General features: G+C 38.1%; 1 protein-coding gene across 1 annotated transcript in view; it reads right to left on the bottom strand.

The window, feature by feature from the left end:
• The window catches only part of FBXL13 (F-box and leucine rich repeat protein 13), a 258167-nt gene that overhangs the window by 166246 nt on the left and 73857 nt on the right, over positions 1-18064 (bottom strand). Inside the window, exon 8 of the mRNA XM_047694145.1 lies at positions 1611-1706. Within this exon, the coding sequence (XP_047550101.1) occupies positions 1611-1706 (96 nt within the window). The remainder of the gene's footprint in view (positions 1-1610; positions 1707-18064) is intronic.

The raw sequence follows: 18064 nt of genomic DNA, 5'->3' as shown, positions 1-18064 counted from the left end.
ATGAAGAACAATGAAGAATTGTGGAGAGGGAAATTTGCTAAACATAAAGAAACTTAACTTCCTATCCAGGCTTTGTTTTTCACTGACATGTGCTCATATTTTCTCCAGCTTTACCTAGTGAGGTCTCTGGGCAAAAGTGCTAGCTTTTCCTGCAAGGCTTCTGCAGGATTTGTTCTGATCTTAATATTGTACATGACCTTTCTCTTTCTGATCACTTGGATTCATTTTTTTATTCTTACAGGTTTTCCAAAGCAAAAAATAACATCCCCAATCTGTCACATAAGAAAGAGATTTATTACTTTAAACCAGTGATTCTCAAAGTATGGTCCTGGGAACGGCGGCATCAGTATCAGCCAGGAACTTATAAGTACAAACTCTCAAGCCCCACCCCCAACCTACTGAGTCAGAAATTCTAGGTTTGGCAATCAGCAATCTGTTTTAACAACCCCTTCAGATGATTCGGATGCATTCTGAAGTTTGAGTATCACTGCCTTAAACGAAAAATAAACTTAAGGCAGGCATACTACATTTGGAAGCCAAGATGGGTTAGCTGAGACAGAAGCACGTTTTCTTCTTGCCATTGTTGCTCAAGGTGAATAGTGGAATAGTAAAGCCAAGAACGGAACATCAAGATGTTGACTTGATTTATGAATGGCACCTTAGTTTCTTTGTCTAAATTTTAGAATTTTTGTTGAATGGTTCCAGCCATCTACTCATAGGTCAGTCAGAGCACGTGATGTCATTATTCCTTTAACCATTGGCTATTAAGGAGGGGTGGTAAAGTCAGCTACTGATGGGACATTAGGAAACAGGGAAACTGGTGCCACCGCAACATTGGTTGATGGCATAAATGACTACAGAGATAAAAGTATCATCCAAGGAACAGAAAAGAGAAGTTAACAAGGAAAATTTATGCTTGTTTTTTGTGGTTGGCTGAGACCTCTCCCCAGTGTCTCATTGAATTGAGAAATTCTAGGGTACAAGAATAGTATAAAAATAGTACAATGACAAGAATAGTAAAGAGGTACCAGCCGAGAAGTCCATATTAGAAAATGCCAGAGTGTATGTGTGTCTGTGTACATGCAGACACCCTAAGAATATCAAACAAGCCTTGTTTAATGTTGTATAGTTTAGCCCCATTTCATGCTCAGTTTTTTTTCTTTTACTCCATATTTTGTGCTACTTTGTTATGTTTTGTGAACCAATAATAACAGCTAATATTTATTGAGTGCTGCTTGCGTGCCAGTCTCCATAGTAAGCACTTTACTTACATTTCCTCAATTTATCTCAGCAGCACCCCAAGTTAGACAATGTTAAATCTAACTCAGATATAATGGAGCTATGTTTCCATCCAAAAAGAATATTTGATTTATTTTTACCATGTAAATTAGAAAATACTGATAGTATCTGTCTTAAAAATAACATTGTTATCTTTCTATGTTGTCCTTTGGGCTTGTGCCTGGGCAAAAGAAAAACAAATGCACCTACTTTCTGTGGCCCAATGTGGGGGAGCAGGGAAAAAAGTAGTCCCTAGGCCAGTTGGCTTTATAGCAGGCTGTTCTCCTTTAAGAACTACAATAAAAACACAACTTCAAGTAGTGTCTACTCACACTATTCCATAGTGAGCTTCCTTGTGTCATCAGCATCCAGGAGTGACAAACTTGACCACATATTATTATATCTCTTAAAGTGAGGTAGGCGAAAATCTAAACACAAAGAAGAGAAATACACAATCTTGAAAATTAAGTGAATTTGCATGCAACTCTGCCACTTGCCTTTTTTGTTGTTGTTGTTGTTGTTAACGATGATAAGGTAATCCATATTGTCCTGGCTGGGATTTAAGTGCTGGAACTTTATCTAAACTACTAGAATTTATCTAATGATGCTTTTGTTATAATGGGATCTTTGCAACTGATTGTCACAGAAGGATGGGGCAGAAGATAGGCAGATTTATTTTCAGACTGAAAGTGGTTTCTGTTAGCAAATGAGTGATTCCCCTAAATAGTAGCTGCTACATAGAAGGCATTCAATGACTGCTTGCTGAATTTAACTAGATTCTTTTATTAAATGATTTTATTTATTTATTTATTTATTTATTTATTTATTTATTTATTTGACAGAGAGAGAGATCACAAGTAGGCAGAGAGGCAGGCAGAGAGAGGGAGAAGCAGGCTCCCTGCTGAGCAGAGAGCCTGATGCAGGACTTGATCCCAGGACCCTGAGATCATGACCTGAACCAAAGGCAGAGGCTTAGCCCACTGAGCCACCCAGGTGCCCCAACTAGATTCTTGTTTTAAAGTTAACGGATTCCTAGGAAATATCAATGAACCCATCTTGGCTTCTGTTTCTGGAAAAATGATAGACTAGGCAATCTGCAAACCCCCTTGATACAAAACATGAGTAAACGCTAAAACAAAGCTTTCTAAAAAGATTTATTTTTTAATTTAAATTCAATTAGTTTACATATAATATATTATTAGTTTCAGAGGTAGAGTTCAGTGATTCGTTAGTCTTATGTAATACCCGCTGCACATTACATCATGTGCCCTCCTTTTTTTTTTTTTAAGATTTTATTTATTTATTTGAGAGAGAGAGCAAGCCAGCTAGAGAGAGACAGCATGAGAGTCAGGGAGGCGCAGAGGGAGAGGGAGAAGCAGACCCCCCACCGGGAGGCAGGGAGCCCAACTCAGAGCTCAGTCCCAGGGTCCTGGGATCATGACCTGAGCTGAAGGCAGATGCTTAACCAACTGAGCCACCCAGGCACCACTCATGTGCCCTCCTTAATGTCCACCACCCAGTTACTCCATCCCCCCACCTCCATCCCTTCCAGTAACCCTCAGTTTGTTTCCTTTGGTTAAGAGTCTCTTATGGTTTGTCTCCCTCTCCGATTTCATCTTGTTTTATTTTTCCTCCCTTCCCCTATGAGCCTCTGTTTTGTTTCTTAAATTCCACATAAGAGTGAGATCATATAATTGTCTTTCTCTGACTGACTTATTTCATTTAGTGTAATACCCTCTAGTTCCATCCACATTGATGTAAATGGTAAGTATTCATCATTTCTGATGGCTGAATAATATTATTTATGTGTGTGTGTGTGTGTGTGTGTGTGTACCACATTTTTTTTTAAGATTTTATTTATTTATTTGACACACAGAGAGAGAAAGAGAGAGAGTACAAGCAGTGGGAGAGGCAGAGGGAGAGGGAGAAGTAGGCTCCCTGTAGAGCAGGGGAAGCCCGATATGGGACTTGATTCCAGGACTCCCAGATCATGACCTGAGCAGTTGCTTAACCAAGTGAGCCACCCAGGTGCCCTGTACCACATCTTCTTTATCTATTCATCTGTCAGTGGGCAGCTGGGCTCTTTCCATATGTTGGCTATTGTAGACATTACTGCCATAAACATTGGGATGTACGTGCCCCTTCGGATCACCACATTTGTATCTTTGGGGTAAATACTAGTAGTGCAATTGCTGGGTATATATGCTAACAATGAGACAGAAGAAAGAGAAACTTAAGGAGTCGATCCCATTTATAATGGCACCAAAAAACACAAGATACCTAGGAATAAATCTAACCAAGGAGGCAAAGGATCTGAACTCAGAAAACTATAGAACTCTCATGAAAGAAGTTGAGGAAGACACAAAGAAATGGAAAAAATGTTCCACGCTCATGGATTGGAAGACCAAATATTGTAAAAATGTCTATGCTACTAGAGCAATCTACATATTCAGTGCAATCCCTATCAAAACACCATCAACTTTTTTCACAGAAAATGGAACAAATAATCCTAAAATTTGTATGGAACCAGAAAAGACCCCAAATAGCCAGAGGAATGCTGAAAAAGAAAACCAAAGCTGGTGACATCACAATTCCGGACTTCAAGCTCTATCACAAAGCTGTAATCAACCTGGCACAAAAACAGACACACACATCACTGGAACAGATTAGAGAGCCCAGAAATGGACCCACAACTCTATGGTCAACTAATCTTTGACAAAGCAGGAAAGAATGTCCAATGGAAAAAACAGTCTCTTCAACAAATGGTGTTGGGAAAATTAGACAGCCACATGCAGAAGAATGACACTGGAATATTTTCTTACACCACACACAAAAATAGACTCAAAATAGATGACAGACCTCAATGTGAGACAGGAATCCATCAAAATCCTAGAGGAGAACACAGACAGAAACCTCTGTGGCCTGGGCTGCAGCAACTTCTTGCTAGACACATTGTCAAAGACAAGGTGAACATAGGCAAAAATGAACTACTGGTACTTCATTAAAACAAAAAGATTTTGCACAGCAAAGGCAACAGTCAACAAAACCAGAAGACAACCGGGATGCTTGGGTGGCTCAGTCAGACGTCCAAGCGCCTGCCTTTGGCTCAGGTCATGATTCCAGGGTCCTGGGATGGAGTCTCACATTGGGCTTCTTGCTCAGTGGGGAGCCTGTTTCTCCCTCTGCCTGCTGTTCCCCCTTCTTGTGCTCTCTCTCTCTTTGTCTCTCTGACAAATAAATTAAATAAAATCTTTTTTAAAAGGAAAAAGACAACTTACAGAATGGGAGAAGATATTGGCAAATGACTTACAGATAAAGGGCTAGTATCCAAAATCTATAAAGAACTTATCAAACTCAACACCCAAAGAACAAAAAATCTAATCAAGAAATGGGCAGAGGACATGAACAGACATTTACAAATACATACAAATGGCCAACAGACACGTGAAAAAATTCTCAGTATCTCTTGGCATCAGGGAAATACAAATCAAAACCACAATGAGGTACCACCTCCCACCAGTCAGAATGGCTAAAATTAACCAGTAAGGAAATGACAGGTGTTGCCACGGATGTGGAGAAAGGGGAACCCTCCTACACTGCTGGTGGGAATGCAAGCTGGTGCGGCCACTCTGAAAACAGCAGGGAGGTTCCTCAAAAAGTTGAAAATAGAGATGCCTATGACCCAGCAACTGCACTACTAGGTATTTACCCAAAAGGATTTTTCTTTAAGAAATTATTTATTTATTTTATTCTTAAAGATTTTATTTATTCTTCTGACAGAGAGAGTGAGAGCATGCACAAAAGCTGGGGAAGTGACAGAAAAAGGGAGAAGCAGACTTACCGATGAGGAGAGAGGCCAACATGGGACTTGCTCCCAGGACCTCAGGATCATGACCTGAGCTGAAGGCAGACACTTAACTGACTGAGCCACCCAGGCACCCCTAAAAATTTTTTTAAATTTCAGCTTTATTGAGCTTAATTGACATATAAAATTCAAGATATTTTTTAAGGATTTTATTTATTTATTTGAGAGAGAAGCAGAGTGCACAAGAGCTGGGGGAGAGAGAAGCAGACTCCCCCACTGAGCAGGGAGCCTGATGTGGGGCTTGATCCCAGAACCCTGGGATCATGACCTGAGCCAAAGGCAGACAGTTAACCAACTGAGCCACCCAAGCACCCCAAAATCCAGGATATTTTAAGTGTACATTGTGATTTGTTATACATATACATAGTGAAAGGATCCACCTTAATTAAGGTTAATTAATGTTAATTTACATATCCATCACCTCACATATTTATCTTTATTATTTTTGGTGAGAACATTTGAGTTCCACTCTCTTAGCCAATTTCAGGTATAGAACACAATGTTATCAACTGTAATCACTGTGTTTACATCAGATCCTCAGATTTTATACATCTTATAGCTGAAAGTGTTACAGGATTTCTTTTCCTATGATGCCCCAGGTTCTTGGTCAGGCTGCTTCGGAGAAAGAAGAGGTAGAGCAGACTGTGGTGGGCAGCAAAGCAAATTTTTATTGAGCGATAGTGAAGTATATTGAATGATAGAGCTCCCAAAGAAGGAGAGGACGAACCCAAGAGGTGTGCCACCTGAGGTTCTAGTTTAGGGGTTTCTATGGGTTTGTTGGTTCACTGTTCTAATCTGATTAACCCCCCTGCACCTGTCATCCAATCATGTTTCTGTCAGTGGGGAAGGGTGGAGGGCTCTTCTCAGGGTGGTGTAAAATCCTTTTAGTGGTTACCTTTTAGGGCAGGGGCCTTGTCCCTGCCTGCCTTTCTTCCAACTATCCTTCATCAAAAGTTTGTACCCTTTTTTCCAACATCTCCCTATTTCCCTACCCCACAGCCCTTGACAACTACTTTTCTACTCTCTAAAACAAACTTTTTTTTTATTTTAACATACCTGAGTTTTTAAGAAAGTAAGGAAAATATCCAGGCCCACAATCTTTGTAAACCCAGACTCATAATAAGTGGTTCATACCATAGTTGTCCTGGCTAAGGAAACAGTGGGGATGGTTGCTGCTTTTCATGACAAATAGATTTCATGACAAAGAGATTTCAGATTTCACTGGCCACACAGGGACAGAAAAAGTTACCAATCTTGTACAAAGCTGGAAGTCCTAACTGAGTCAGAGAGAGGAAAAGAAAGAGAAAGGGGGAAATAGAGAGAAATCCAGGATTATTAAATAGAGAAGATTAAAACAACTACTACTACTACCTATTGGTGAAGAAAAAACTAGGGTACCTAGCCTGGGATTTAAAACAAAAAAAATTCCCCAAAATTTATAACCAAAGACCAGGTATCATGTGGACTAGAATTTGAATTTAAATTACTTGTGGGGTCCATTGTGAATTTATTACCTTTGTAATTGGATTTAATACATTAACATGCGAAGAGCTTCCAACTCAGAGGTAACTCAGACATTTGGCAGAAATAAATACCATCTCTCTAAAGAGGCACATCTTCAAACCACATCTTATAGGATTCTTACATATTAATTCCACCTCCAAAAAAATGCGTTTTCAATAAAAATTACAAAACATATGAGGGGAAAAAAATCCAGGAGTCAAACAGACAAACAATAAATATCTTCTTAAATCAAATTGTCAGATTGTGATTATGAAAACATTAAGATGATATAAGACTTAAAAAGAAAAATAGGGGGGCGCCTGAGTGGCTCAGTGGATTAAGCCGCAGCCTTCGGCTCAGGTCATGGTCCCAGTGTCCTGGGATCGAGCCCCGCATCGGGCTCTCTGCTTAGTGGGGAGCCTGCTTCCCCCTCTCTCTCTGCCTGACTCTCTGCCTGCTTGTGATCTCTCTCTCTCTGTCAGATAAATAAATAAAATCTTTAAAAAAAATTATAAATAAAAAAAAGAAAAATAGGTTTTTGAAAAAGCTGTTGTCAAAATAGGACTGGGCAGATTGATAAAGGAACCAAGTAAAATTTATGGGAATTAAAAATAGAATGACTGAAGTTAAAAACTCAGTGGATGAGTTACATAGCAGATGAAACCCAGCTGACAAGAGAATTGGCAACCTGGATTATGTATCAGAAGACATTACAGAGAATAAGGCACAGAAAGATAAAGAGATGAAAAATATAAAGGGGGTTAAGAGGCACATTACATAACATGAAAGCATCCAACATTTTATATATATCTTCATAGAATTTCTAGAAGGAAAGAGCCAAGAATGGAATATAGGCAAATTTAAAAATACAACAGATAAGCATGTTCTAGAACTAATGAGAAGAAACAGTTCTCCTATTCAAGAAGCAAAAGAAATCCCAAACAGGAAACTCAAAATGTCATATGGCATTGTAGTAAAGTGGCAAAGGGCCGAAAGCAAGGGACCACATTAAATTCATCCAGAGACAGAGACAGTGAGAAGAACACCACTTCACAACCACAGAAAGCGGACGTCAGCAGAAAGTACTTACCAGTCTCCGACATTTCATGAAGTAAATTACAACTGAAGGACGAGCATTAAGTAAAGGCATTTTGAGACAAAGATTGAGAGAGTTTATCTGTAATAGACCCTTCACAAAAGAACTTCTACAGGATATTGGAATCAGAAGAGTGAGATGGCAATAGTAATGATGGACAAAGAAACTAATTAAGTATATAGGGGTAAAGCCATTAACCTTAAAAAACATAGTCACTAACGTGGGGTACAAAAACAAGGTGGAATAAAAACACTAGATAGTACTAATATTCTGACTAGAGAATAATCACTTCAAGTGTTCTAAGTTGTAGTAATTATGAGGAAGAAAGCATAGGTAATAATTCACTTTATTCAAATAACTTCACATGTTAAAAATATTTAAGAGAAACCACAGAAATAGTAGAAATAGAATGCATATTCTCTAAAACATAAATATGGGAATAAAGCAGATAGATTTTTAAATTCAATAGATAAAGTTAGGAAAGGAGAAAAGAAGCATAAAAAAAAACAGGATAAATAGTGTGAAATTATAAGAGAAGTATTTATCCCAGTATATCTAGTAACAATAAGTTTAACAAAATTCACTGCTTAGAAAACAAAGATTAGGGGCGCCTGGGTGGCTCAGTGGGTTAAGCCGCTGCCTTCGGCTCAGGTCATGATCTCAGGGTCCTGGGATCAAGTCCCGCGTCGGGCTCTCTGCTCGGCAGGGAGCCTGCTTCCTCCTCTCTCTCTCTGCCTGCCTCTCTGCCTACTTGTGATCTCTCTGTCAAATAAATAAATAAAATCTTAAAAAAAAAAAAGAAAGAAAAGAAAACAAAGATTACCCCAATAATGTTTTTGCTTTACTGTTTTTCCCTCTGTTATTAATAGAACCTATCAACTTTCCTTTAATTTGTGTTCATCTTGTTCAGTACTTTATTTTAGCTGGATTTTTTTCACTTTAGGTAATACTCCCATTGTAATGAAGAGAAAATTAAGGATGAAAGACTATAAGAACCCCTCACTATGACAGGTAGACTGATATGACAGAGCAGGAATTCAGGTCTATTTTTAAAATTAATTCATTTTTGAATTGAAATATATCATTGACACACAATGTTCCATTAGTCTCAGGTGAAAATACAGCGATTTGTCAGCTCTATACATGATGCTGTGCTCACAGCTGTAGCTACTGTCTATCACCACACACACACTATTACAATATCCTGGACAGAGTTCCCTATGCTGTGCATTTTGCTCCCTTGACTTATTCGTTCCATAACTGGAAGCCAGTACCTTCACCCATTTTGCCCATGTTCCCATGCCCTCCCCTCCATCAACCATCATTTTTTTGTATTAATGAGTAATTTCTGCTTTTTTTGTTTGTTTTGTTGCTTAGATTCTACATTTAGGTGAAGTTATATAGTATTTGTTTTCTCTGGATTCTTTCACTTAGCATAATACCTTCTAGGTCAATCCATGTTGTCCCACATGGCAAAATATTCTTTTTTATGGCTGAGTAATATTTCATTGTTTATATATATCCGCATCTCCTTTATCCTTTCAACTATTGATGGACACTTAGGTTGTTTCCATCGGGGCTGTTGTAAATAATGCTGCAAGAAACATTGGAATTCATTTATCTTTTTGAATTAGTGGAGTTTTTTTAATTTAATTTTTTAAAAGATTTTATTTACTTATATTTCAGAGAGAGAGAAGGAGAGAGTACAAGCAGGGTGAGTGGTAGGCAGAGGGAGATAGACTCCCCACTGAGCAAAGAGCCTGATGCAGGACTCAATCCCAAGGCTGTGGGATCATGACCTAAGCCAAAGGCAGATGCTTAACCGACTGAACCACCCAGGCATCTCATTGAATTAGTGTTTTTACTGGTAAATACCAAGTAGTGAAGTTACTGGATCATTTGGTATTTCTATTTTTAATTTTCTGAGGAGCCTTGATACTGTCCTCCACAGTGACTGCAGCAAATTACATTTCTGCCCACAGTGGGTTCCTTTTTCTCCACATCCTTACCAATAGTTGTTACTTCCTGCCTTTTTATTTTACCCACTCTGACTGGTATGAGGTCATTGTGGTTTGGTTTGTATTTTCCTGGTGATTAGTGATGTGGAGCATTCATGTTGGCCACCTGTATGTGTTCTTTGAAAAAATGTCTGTTTAGATCCTTTGCCCTTTTTAAAATTGGATTACTTGGGTTTTTTGGTGTTGAGTTGTGTAAGTTCTTTATATATCTTGGATAGTAACCCCTTATTGGATATATTATTTGCAAATATTTTCTCCCATTCAGGAAATTGCCTTGTCATTTTATTGAAGGTTTCCTTTGTAGGAAAAAAGCTTTTTATTTTAGTGTAGTCTCAGTGGTTTATTTTTGCTTTTGTTTCCTTTGCGAGGAGACATATCCATAAATATGTTGCTTAGACTGATGTCCAAGAGATGACTGCCTTTGTTTTCTTCTAGGAATTTTATGATTTCAGGTCTCACTTCTAGGTCTTTAATCCATTTTGAATTTATTTTTGTGTATGGTGTAAGAAAGTAATCCAGTTTCATTCTGTTGCATGCAACTGTCCAGTCTTCCCAGCACCACTTACTGAAGAGACTCTTTTCTCCCTACTATAAATTCTTGCTTCCTTTGTTGTAGATTGACCATATAAGTATGGGTTTATTTCTGGCCTTTCTCTTATATTCTAGTGATCTATATGTTTGTTTTAGTGCCAGTACCACACTCTTTGATTATTATAGTTGTTTTTTTTTTTTTAAGATTTATTTATTTATTTATTTGACAGAGATCACAAGTAGGCAGAGAGGCAAGAGAGGCAGCCGGGGGTGGGGGGAAGCAGGCTCCCTGCTGAGCAGAGAGCCGATGTGGGGCTCGATCCCAGAACCCCAGATCATGACCTGAGCCGAAGGCAAAGGCTTTAACCCACTGAGCCACCCAGGCGCCCCTGATTATTATAATTTTGTAATATATCTTGAAATCTGGGATTGTAATACTGCCAGCTTTGTTCTTCTTTCTCAAGATTGCCTTGGCTCTTTGGGGTTTTTGGTAGTCCCATACAAATTTTAGGATTATTTGTTTTAGTTTTGTGGAAAATACTATTGGCATTTTGATAGAGATTGCATTGAAGCTGTGGTGTGGACACTTTAACAATATTAATTCTTCCAATCCATGAGCACAGTATGTCTTTCCATTTGTTTGTGTCATTTCCAATTTCTTTCATCAATGTTTTAGAGTTTTTGGAATACAGATCTTTCACCTCGTAGGTTAAGTTTATTCCTAGGCATCAGAGTCTTTTTGGTGCAATTGTAAATGCAGTTGATCACTTAATTTTTCTTTCTGCTACTTTGTTATCTGTATATAAAAATGCAACAGATTTCTGGGGCACCTGGGGGGCCCAGCCAGTTGAGTATTCAATTCTTGATTTCAGTTCAGGTCATGATCTTGGGGTTGTGGGATCAAGCTCTGCATCAGGCTCAGCATGGAGTGTGCTTGACATTCTCTCCCTCTCCCTGTGCCTCTCCCTCTGCTTGCACACACACACACACACACACACACACACTCTCTCTCTCTCTCTCTCTCTCTCTCAAAATAAATGACTAAGTAAATAAATAATAAAATGTAACAGATTTCTGTATATTAATTTTATATCCTGCAACTTTTTCATTCACTACTGCTAGTAGCTTTTTGGTGGATTCTTCAAGGTTTTCCATGTATAGTATTATGTCATCTGCAAATAGTGATAGTTGAAATTTTTCCTTACCAATTTGGATGCCTTTTATTTCTCTTCCTTGTCTGATTGCTACAACTAAGATTTCCAGCACTATGTTGTATAAAAGTGGTAATAGTGGACATCCTTGTCTTATTCCTAATTGCAGAGGAAAAGCTCTTAGTTTTTCACCACTGAGTATGATATTGTTGTGAGTTTGTTATATGGCCTTTGTTATGTTGAGGTATGTTCCCTCTAAACACACTTTGTTGAGTTTTTATCACGAATTCATGTTGAATTTTGTCACTTGCTTTTTCTGCATCCATTAAGATGGTCATGTGATTTTTATCCTTAGTTTTTGCTGATGTGGTGTACACATTAACTGATCTGCAAATATTAAATCACTCTTGCATCTCCAGAATAAATCCTATTTGATCATGTTGAATATCCTTTTAATGTATTGTTGAATTTGGTTTGCTAATATGTTACTAAGTTTTGGGGATCTATATTCATCAGGGATATTGGCCTATGGTTTTCTTCAGTTGTTGTTGTTGTTTTCCCCCTTTGGCTTTGGTACCAGGGTAATGCTGGCCTTGTGGAATGTATTTAGAAGCTTTCCTTCCCCTTCTATTTTTGGAATACTTTGAGAATAGATATTAACTCTTCTTTAAATGTTTGGTAGAATTCACTTGTGAAGCCATCTGGTCCTGGACTTTTGTTCGTTGGGAGTTTTTAAATTACTGATTCAATTTTGTTAGCAGTAATTAATCTGTTCAGGTTTTCTATTTTTTCCTGACTCAGTTTTGGAAGATTATATATTTCTATAAATTTATCCATTTTTTCTAGGTTGTCTAATTTGTTGGAATATAATTTTTTGTAGTAGTCTCTTAAACCTTTGTATTTCTATGGTGCCAGTTATTACTTTTCCTCTTTCATTTCTGATTTTATTTATTTCAGTCCTTTCTTCTTTTCCTTGATGTGTCTGGCTAAAACAGTTCTTCAGTTTTATTATCTTTTCAAAGGATGAGCTCTTGGTTTCAGTCATCTTTTCTAATTTTTTTAGTCTCTATTTTATTTATTTGTGCTCTGACATTTATTAGTTCTTTCCTTCCACTAACTTTGAGCTTTGTTTGTTCTTCTTTTTCCAGTTCCTTTAGGTATAGGGTTGGATTGTTTACTTGAGATTTTTCTTGTATATATGTATAAATTTACCTCTTAGAACTGCTTTTGCCACATCCCAAAGATTTTGGACCACTGTGTTTTCATTTTCATTTGTTTCCATGTATTTTTTATTTCCTTTTTGATTTTAGTGAACCATTGATTGTTTAGTAACATGTGGTTTACCATCTCTGTATTTATATATTTTCCAACTTTTTTCTAGTAAATGATTTCTAGTTTCATACTGCTTTGTTAGAAAAAATGCATGACATGATTTCAATCTTGTCACTTATTGACAAGATCTATTGAGACTTATTTTGTGGCCTAGCATGTGACCTATCCTGGTGAGTGTTCTATGTTCCCCTGAAAACAATATGTGTTCTGTTGTTTTTGTTGGACTGTTCTGCCTGTATCTCTTAAGTCCATCTAGTCTAATGTGTCATTCAAAGACACTGTTTTCTTATTGATCTTATCTCTGGATGATCTATCCATTGATGTAAGTGGGATGTTAGAGTCCCCTACTGCTATTGTGTTACAATCAATTTCCTCCTTAATGTCTGTTAATATTTACACTATGTATTTAGGTTCTTCCATATATCATGCATAGGTATTTACAATTGTTATACCCTCTTGTTGGATCTATTTCAGGAGGACTTTTAAAGCTTACCCGATAAAGAGGGTCACTAAATTATAAATAAGGAAAACAATTCACTAGAGATTCATAACAATTCTAAATGTGTAAGCCTCCAATAACATAGGCACAAAGATACAAGGAAAAGTTGACAGATCCACAATCACAATGAAAAATTATATCAAAGATCTCAATTGTTGGGGCGCCTGGGTGGCTCAGTTGTTAAGCCTCTGCCTTTGGTTCGGGTCATGATCCCAGGGTCCTGGGATCTGGGATCCAGCCCCGTGTCAAAGATCTCAATTGTTGATAAATCAATGTGAGGAAATAAATCTTCCCTCGCTTTCTCAGTGCTTTTATAAAAAGCTCTAGCTTCTGGAGGCATAGAAATCTATATGCTATAAAGATAACGTTTTGCTTTCACTTCCTCTACATTTTTCTTTCCTCATATTATGGGGATTAGATTTATAACCATTTGTCCACTTGTCTAGTTAATTTCACAGTTCCAATAAGTAGTAACACTTCACTCATTTCTACAAGAAAGTCCAGTGGTTATAGTTTGGCCTAGTCCTCTAAGTCAAGCTCCCAAGGTGCCAGGAGGATCCCCAGTAATTTACGTATAAAGGAGATACGAGTCCCAGGCAGGCCCTTGAAGACATTTCTGGGTCATGAAAATTAGAGACTCTGGGGCTTATCTAGCCCTTGGAGAGATATATTTACAAAAGGTCCTGCCTTCCTCTTTCACTTACAAGGACCTACGTGATTATACTGAACCCACCCAGATATTCAAGGATAAATTTAACCATCTCAAGTCTTTAACTTAACCAAATCCACAAAGACTCTTTTGCCATTTAAGGAAATAAGCTCACAGGTTCTGAGGATTAGGACATGGGTATCTTTGCAGGGCTATTATTCTGCCTACCACACTATGTAAGGAAATCAGAAACACTGAATTTAAGAGAGCAGCTACTTCTGAGCCAGAGAAGACAATGCAGAGAGGCTTTAATAGTATTTGTTAAACTTTATTTTTTAAGCTGTGTGGTGATTACACAAGTGTTCATTATATTATATTTCTTTGCATGCCTAAGATATTTTATTTTAATAACCTCACTTTTGAATAAAATACCCAGGAATGAGTTTAACTAAGGAGGTAAAAGACTAGTACACTGAAAACTATAAAGCATTACTAAAAGAAATTAAAGAAGAACTAACTAAATGGAAAGACATCCCATATTCATAAACTGGAAAACAAAATACAAATAACAATAAATGGAACCAAGTCAGTATTTGAGGTCTGCCCATGAACAAATAACTACCAAACAAATAGGCCCAGAGAGTTTTTACGAGAGTATCGTACCAAATATTCAAGGATAATGTAATGCTAATAAGAAAAAATATTAAGAGGTCAATACTATCTAAAGTGATCTATAGATTCAATGCAACCTTATGAAAATTCCAATAGTTCTTTTTTCAGAAGTAGAAAAGCCAATTTTCAAACACATATGGAATTGCAAGGGGCCCCAAATAGCTAAACAGTTTTCAAAAAGAATAAAGTTGGAGGACCCAGATTACAAAATTTAAAACTTACTACAAAGCTTCAGTAACCAAAAATAGCATGGTGCTGGAATAAGGCTAGACACAAAAACAAATGTGGTTCGATTGAGGGTCCAGAAATAAACCTATATAGCTATAATCAATTGACTTTTTTTTTTTAAGATTTTATTTATTTATTTGACAGAGAGAAATCACAAGTAGGCAGAGAGGCAGGCAGAGAGAGAGGAGGAAGCAGGCTCCCTGCTGAGCAGAAAGCCCGATGTGGGGCTCGAACCCAGGACCTGGGATCATGACCTGAGCCGAAGGCAGCGGCTTAACCCACTGAGCCACCCAGGCGCCCCAATCAATTGGCTTTTGACAAGGATGCTAAGTCCATTCATTGGGGCAAGGATAGTCTTTTCTTTTATTTTTTATTTTTTTATTTTTTAATAAACATATAATGTATTATTAGCCCCAGGGGTGAATCACCAGGTTTACACACTTCACAGCACTCACCATAGAACATACCCTCCCCAATGTCCATAACCCCACCCCCCTCTCCCTACCCCCCTCCCCCCGGCCACCCTCAGTTTGTTTTGTGACATTAGAGTCACTTATGGTTTGTCTCCCTCCCGAGCCCATCTCGTTTCATTTATTCTTTTCCTACCCCCCCAAACCCCCCACGTTGCATCTCCACTTCCTCATATCAGGGAGATCATATGATAGTTGTCTTTCTCCGATTGACTTATTTCACTAAGCATAATACCCTCTAGTTGCATCCATGTCGAAGGACAGTCTTTTCAACAAATGATGCTGGGACAGTTGGATATCCAAATACAAAACAATGAACAGTTGGATATCCAAAAGCAAAAACAATGAATTTACCTCATGCCATTATGAGGTAAGTAAATTAACTGAAACTAGATCAACAACTCAATATAAAAGCTAAGAACTGTAAAACTGTTGAAGAAAACAGGGGTAAACCTTTATAACTTGAGTTTGGCAAGGATTCTTAGATATGACTCCAAAATCACAATTAGTAAAGGAAAAGATGAATCATATTTCATCAAAATTTAAAACTTTCAGGACACCTGGGTGGCTCAGTCATTATTCGTCTGCCTTCAGCTCAGGTCATGATCCCAGGATCCTGGGATCGAGCCCCTCATTGGGCTCCTTACTCAGCAGGGAGCATGTTTCTCCCTCTGCCTCCAGCTCCCCTTGCTTGTGCACGCTCTCTCTCACTGGCAAATAAATAAATAAAATCTTTTAAAAACATTTAAAACTTTTATGTATCAGAGGACTATATCAAGAAAGTAAAAACTTCACCTTTTGTCTATACGCTTAACCAACTGAACCACCAGGCACCCCTACTTGTATATTTTAAGACAGAAAACGCATATGACAGGGCCTATGCCCAAAGGTAAAAGCAACCTAGGAAGGAGAAGTAGCAGCACAGAACAGCACTAGAAGAAGAGGGCCACACTTCTGAGAGTATAAGAGATAGAAGAATAGATGACCTGTGTAAGAGTTAAGAACAACTTAAAAGAGAGGGAGGGCAGGAAGGAAAGCCCTCTGGGTAGCAAACTGTGTAGAACTGATGAAGATGTAAAGCCAATAAAAGGAGCACCTCTGGCAGGTGCTCACATCCAGGCAGGGACACAAGAGTACAGCTGCCTAGGGAGGACTGGGCCTTTATTCCTGAGTCAGCACTACTCCTTGGAAGGTTACTGCCTTAGTTTCCTAAGGCTGCTGTAACAAATTAGCACAAACTGGGTAGCTTAAAATATCAGAAATGTATTCTGTCACAGTTCTAGAGGCCAGAAGTCTGAAGTGAGCATCAGCTGAGCCAGGCTCCCTTTGAAGGCTCAGGGGAGGATCCTTCCTTGCCCCTTCTGAGCTTTGGGTGGTTGCCAGCATTCCTTCGCACTCCTTGGCTTGGAGTTACATCACTCTAGTCTTTGCCTCTGTCATCACGTGGCCTTCTCTGGTATGTGGATCTGTGGATCTGACTGTCCCTCTCCTTTCTCTTATGAAGATATCAGTCATTCAATTTAGGACACACCCTAATCAAGTGTGACCTCACCATAGCTAATTACATCTGTTTCCAAATAAGATTACATTCTGAGGTTCTGGTTGGACATGAATTTGAGGGCATAGTACTCAACCCAATACCATTATATAGCTCTTCCGAGTCTGCTTCCTCAACCACAAAATGAAGGTCTTTGATGAGACAGTCTCTTAGGACCTATTTGATACTGAAAATTTTGGGTTACTTTTATGATTTGTGGCCAGAGAGTCAAAACTAGACTCCTAACTATATGGCTATTGTGTAATCTTTAATGCCACATTTAAAAGCTTTATTTTTTCCCTGTCATGTGATGAATTTATTTCAACTATGAATTTTAACAGTATATTATTTATAACCAAAAGAAAGTCCATACTTAATTGGATTGTACCCATCAGCCAGATGCAAATTCTTGCATAAGTGGAGACACTTTTATCTGAAAGGCTAACCTAGATACTTGTTTACATGGTAGAGAAAAAGGGAGCTATTGGATAGACCACCTAAATGCCTTTTCTAATACGTGGGGAGTTATTAATTTATCCACTAGTGCATTTAATACTCATTGTTAAGCACCTACTCTATGACAGTCATACCTCACTAATTCCATAGAACTTTGCCCAGAAAATATTTATAAGGCAAGTGCTCCACATCTCAGTGTGGAATAATCTTTTGCAAAGACTTTACATGCAATTACCATGAATATATACGTTCTCTTAGGGAGTCATGCCATTATTATATAATATATATTGAGAATTTAAAAACCTTCATATGTATTTGCACTTAGAAAAACTAGAACATAACTCCACAGGGAACACAAGCTGTTGCCAACATGGAAACCTGGGGAAAATATCAGGGCAAATGAATGTGGATTCTTAATTCAATTCCATACATAATTACTATGTGGTATTTCCGTGCAAGACATTCTAACCAAAAAAGTGTTAATGTGTGGCACAGGAAAAAAGGGGAAGTTTTAAGAAAACTTTGTGTCACTGAAACTGTGTATAATTATGAAGTATGAGGCCACTCAATCACCCTATTCAACACGTATCCATTTTTCATTCTGTGCCAGGGGGAATTTGGATCTTTAGGAGAAGAAAGAACATCTAGTGGTCCATGAGCAAATAATGAAATGACCAAGGGGAATGAAAGTCCACATCACAAGGGAAATGGAGGGATGTAGTAAAGAGGATAAAAGAGGCAAGAAGAGCCTTTCACCCCTAATAGAGACAAAAACAAAA

This window comes from Lutra lutra, chromosome 11 (genome assembly GCF_902655055.1).
Source record: "Lutra lutra chromosome 11, mLutLut1.2, whole genome shotgun sequence".
In the NCBI taxonomy this organism is placed as follows: Eukaryota; Metazoa; Chordata; class Mammalia; order Carnivora; family Mustelidae; genus Lutra; species Lutra lutra.
Note: the sequence above shows the minus strand (reverse complement) of the source record. Positions and strands in the feature narration are given on the sequence as shown.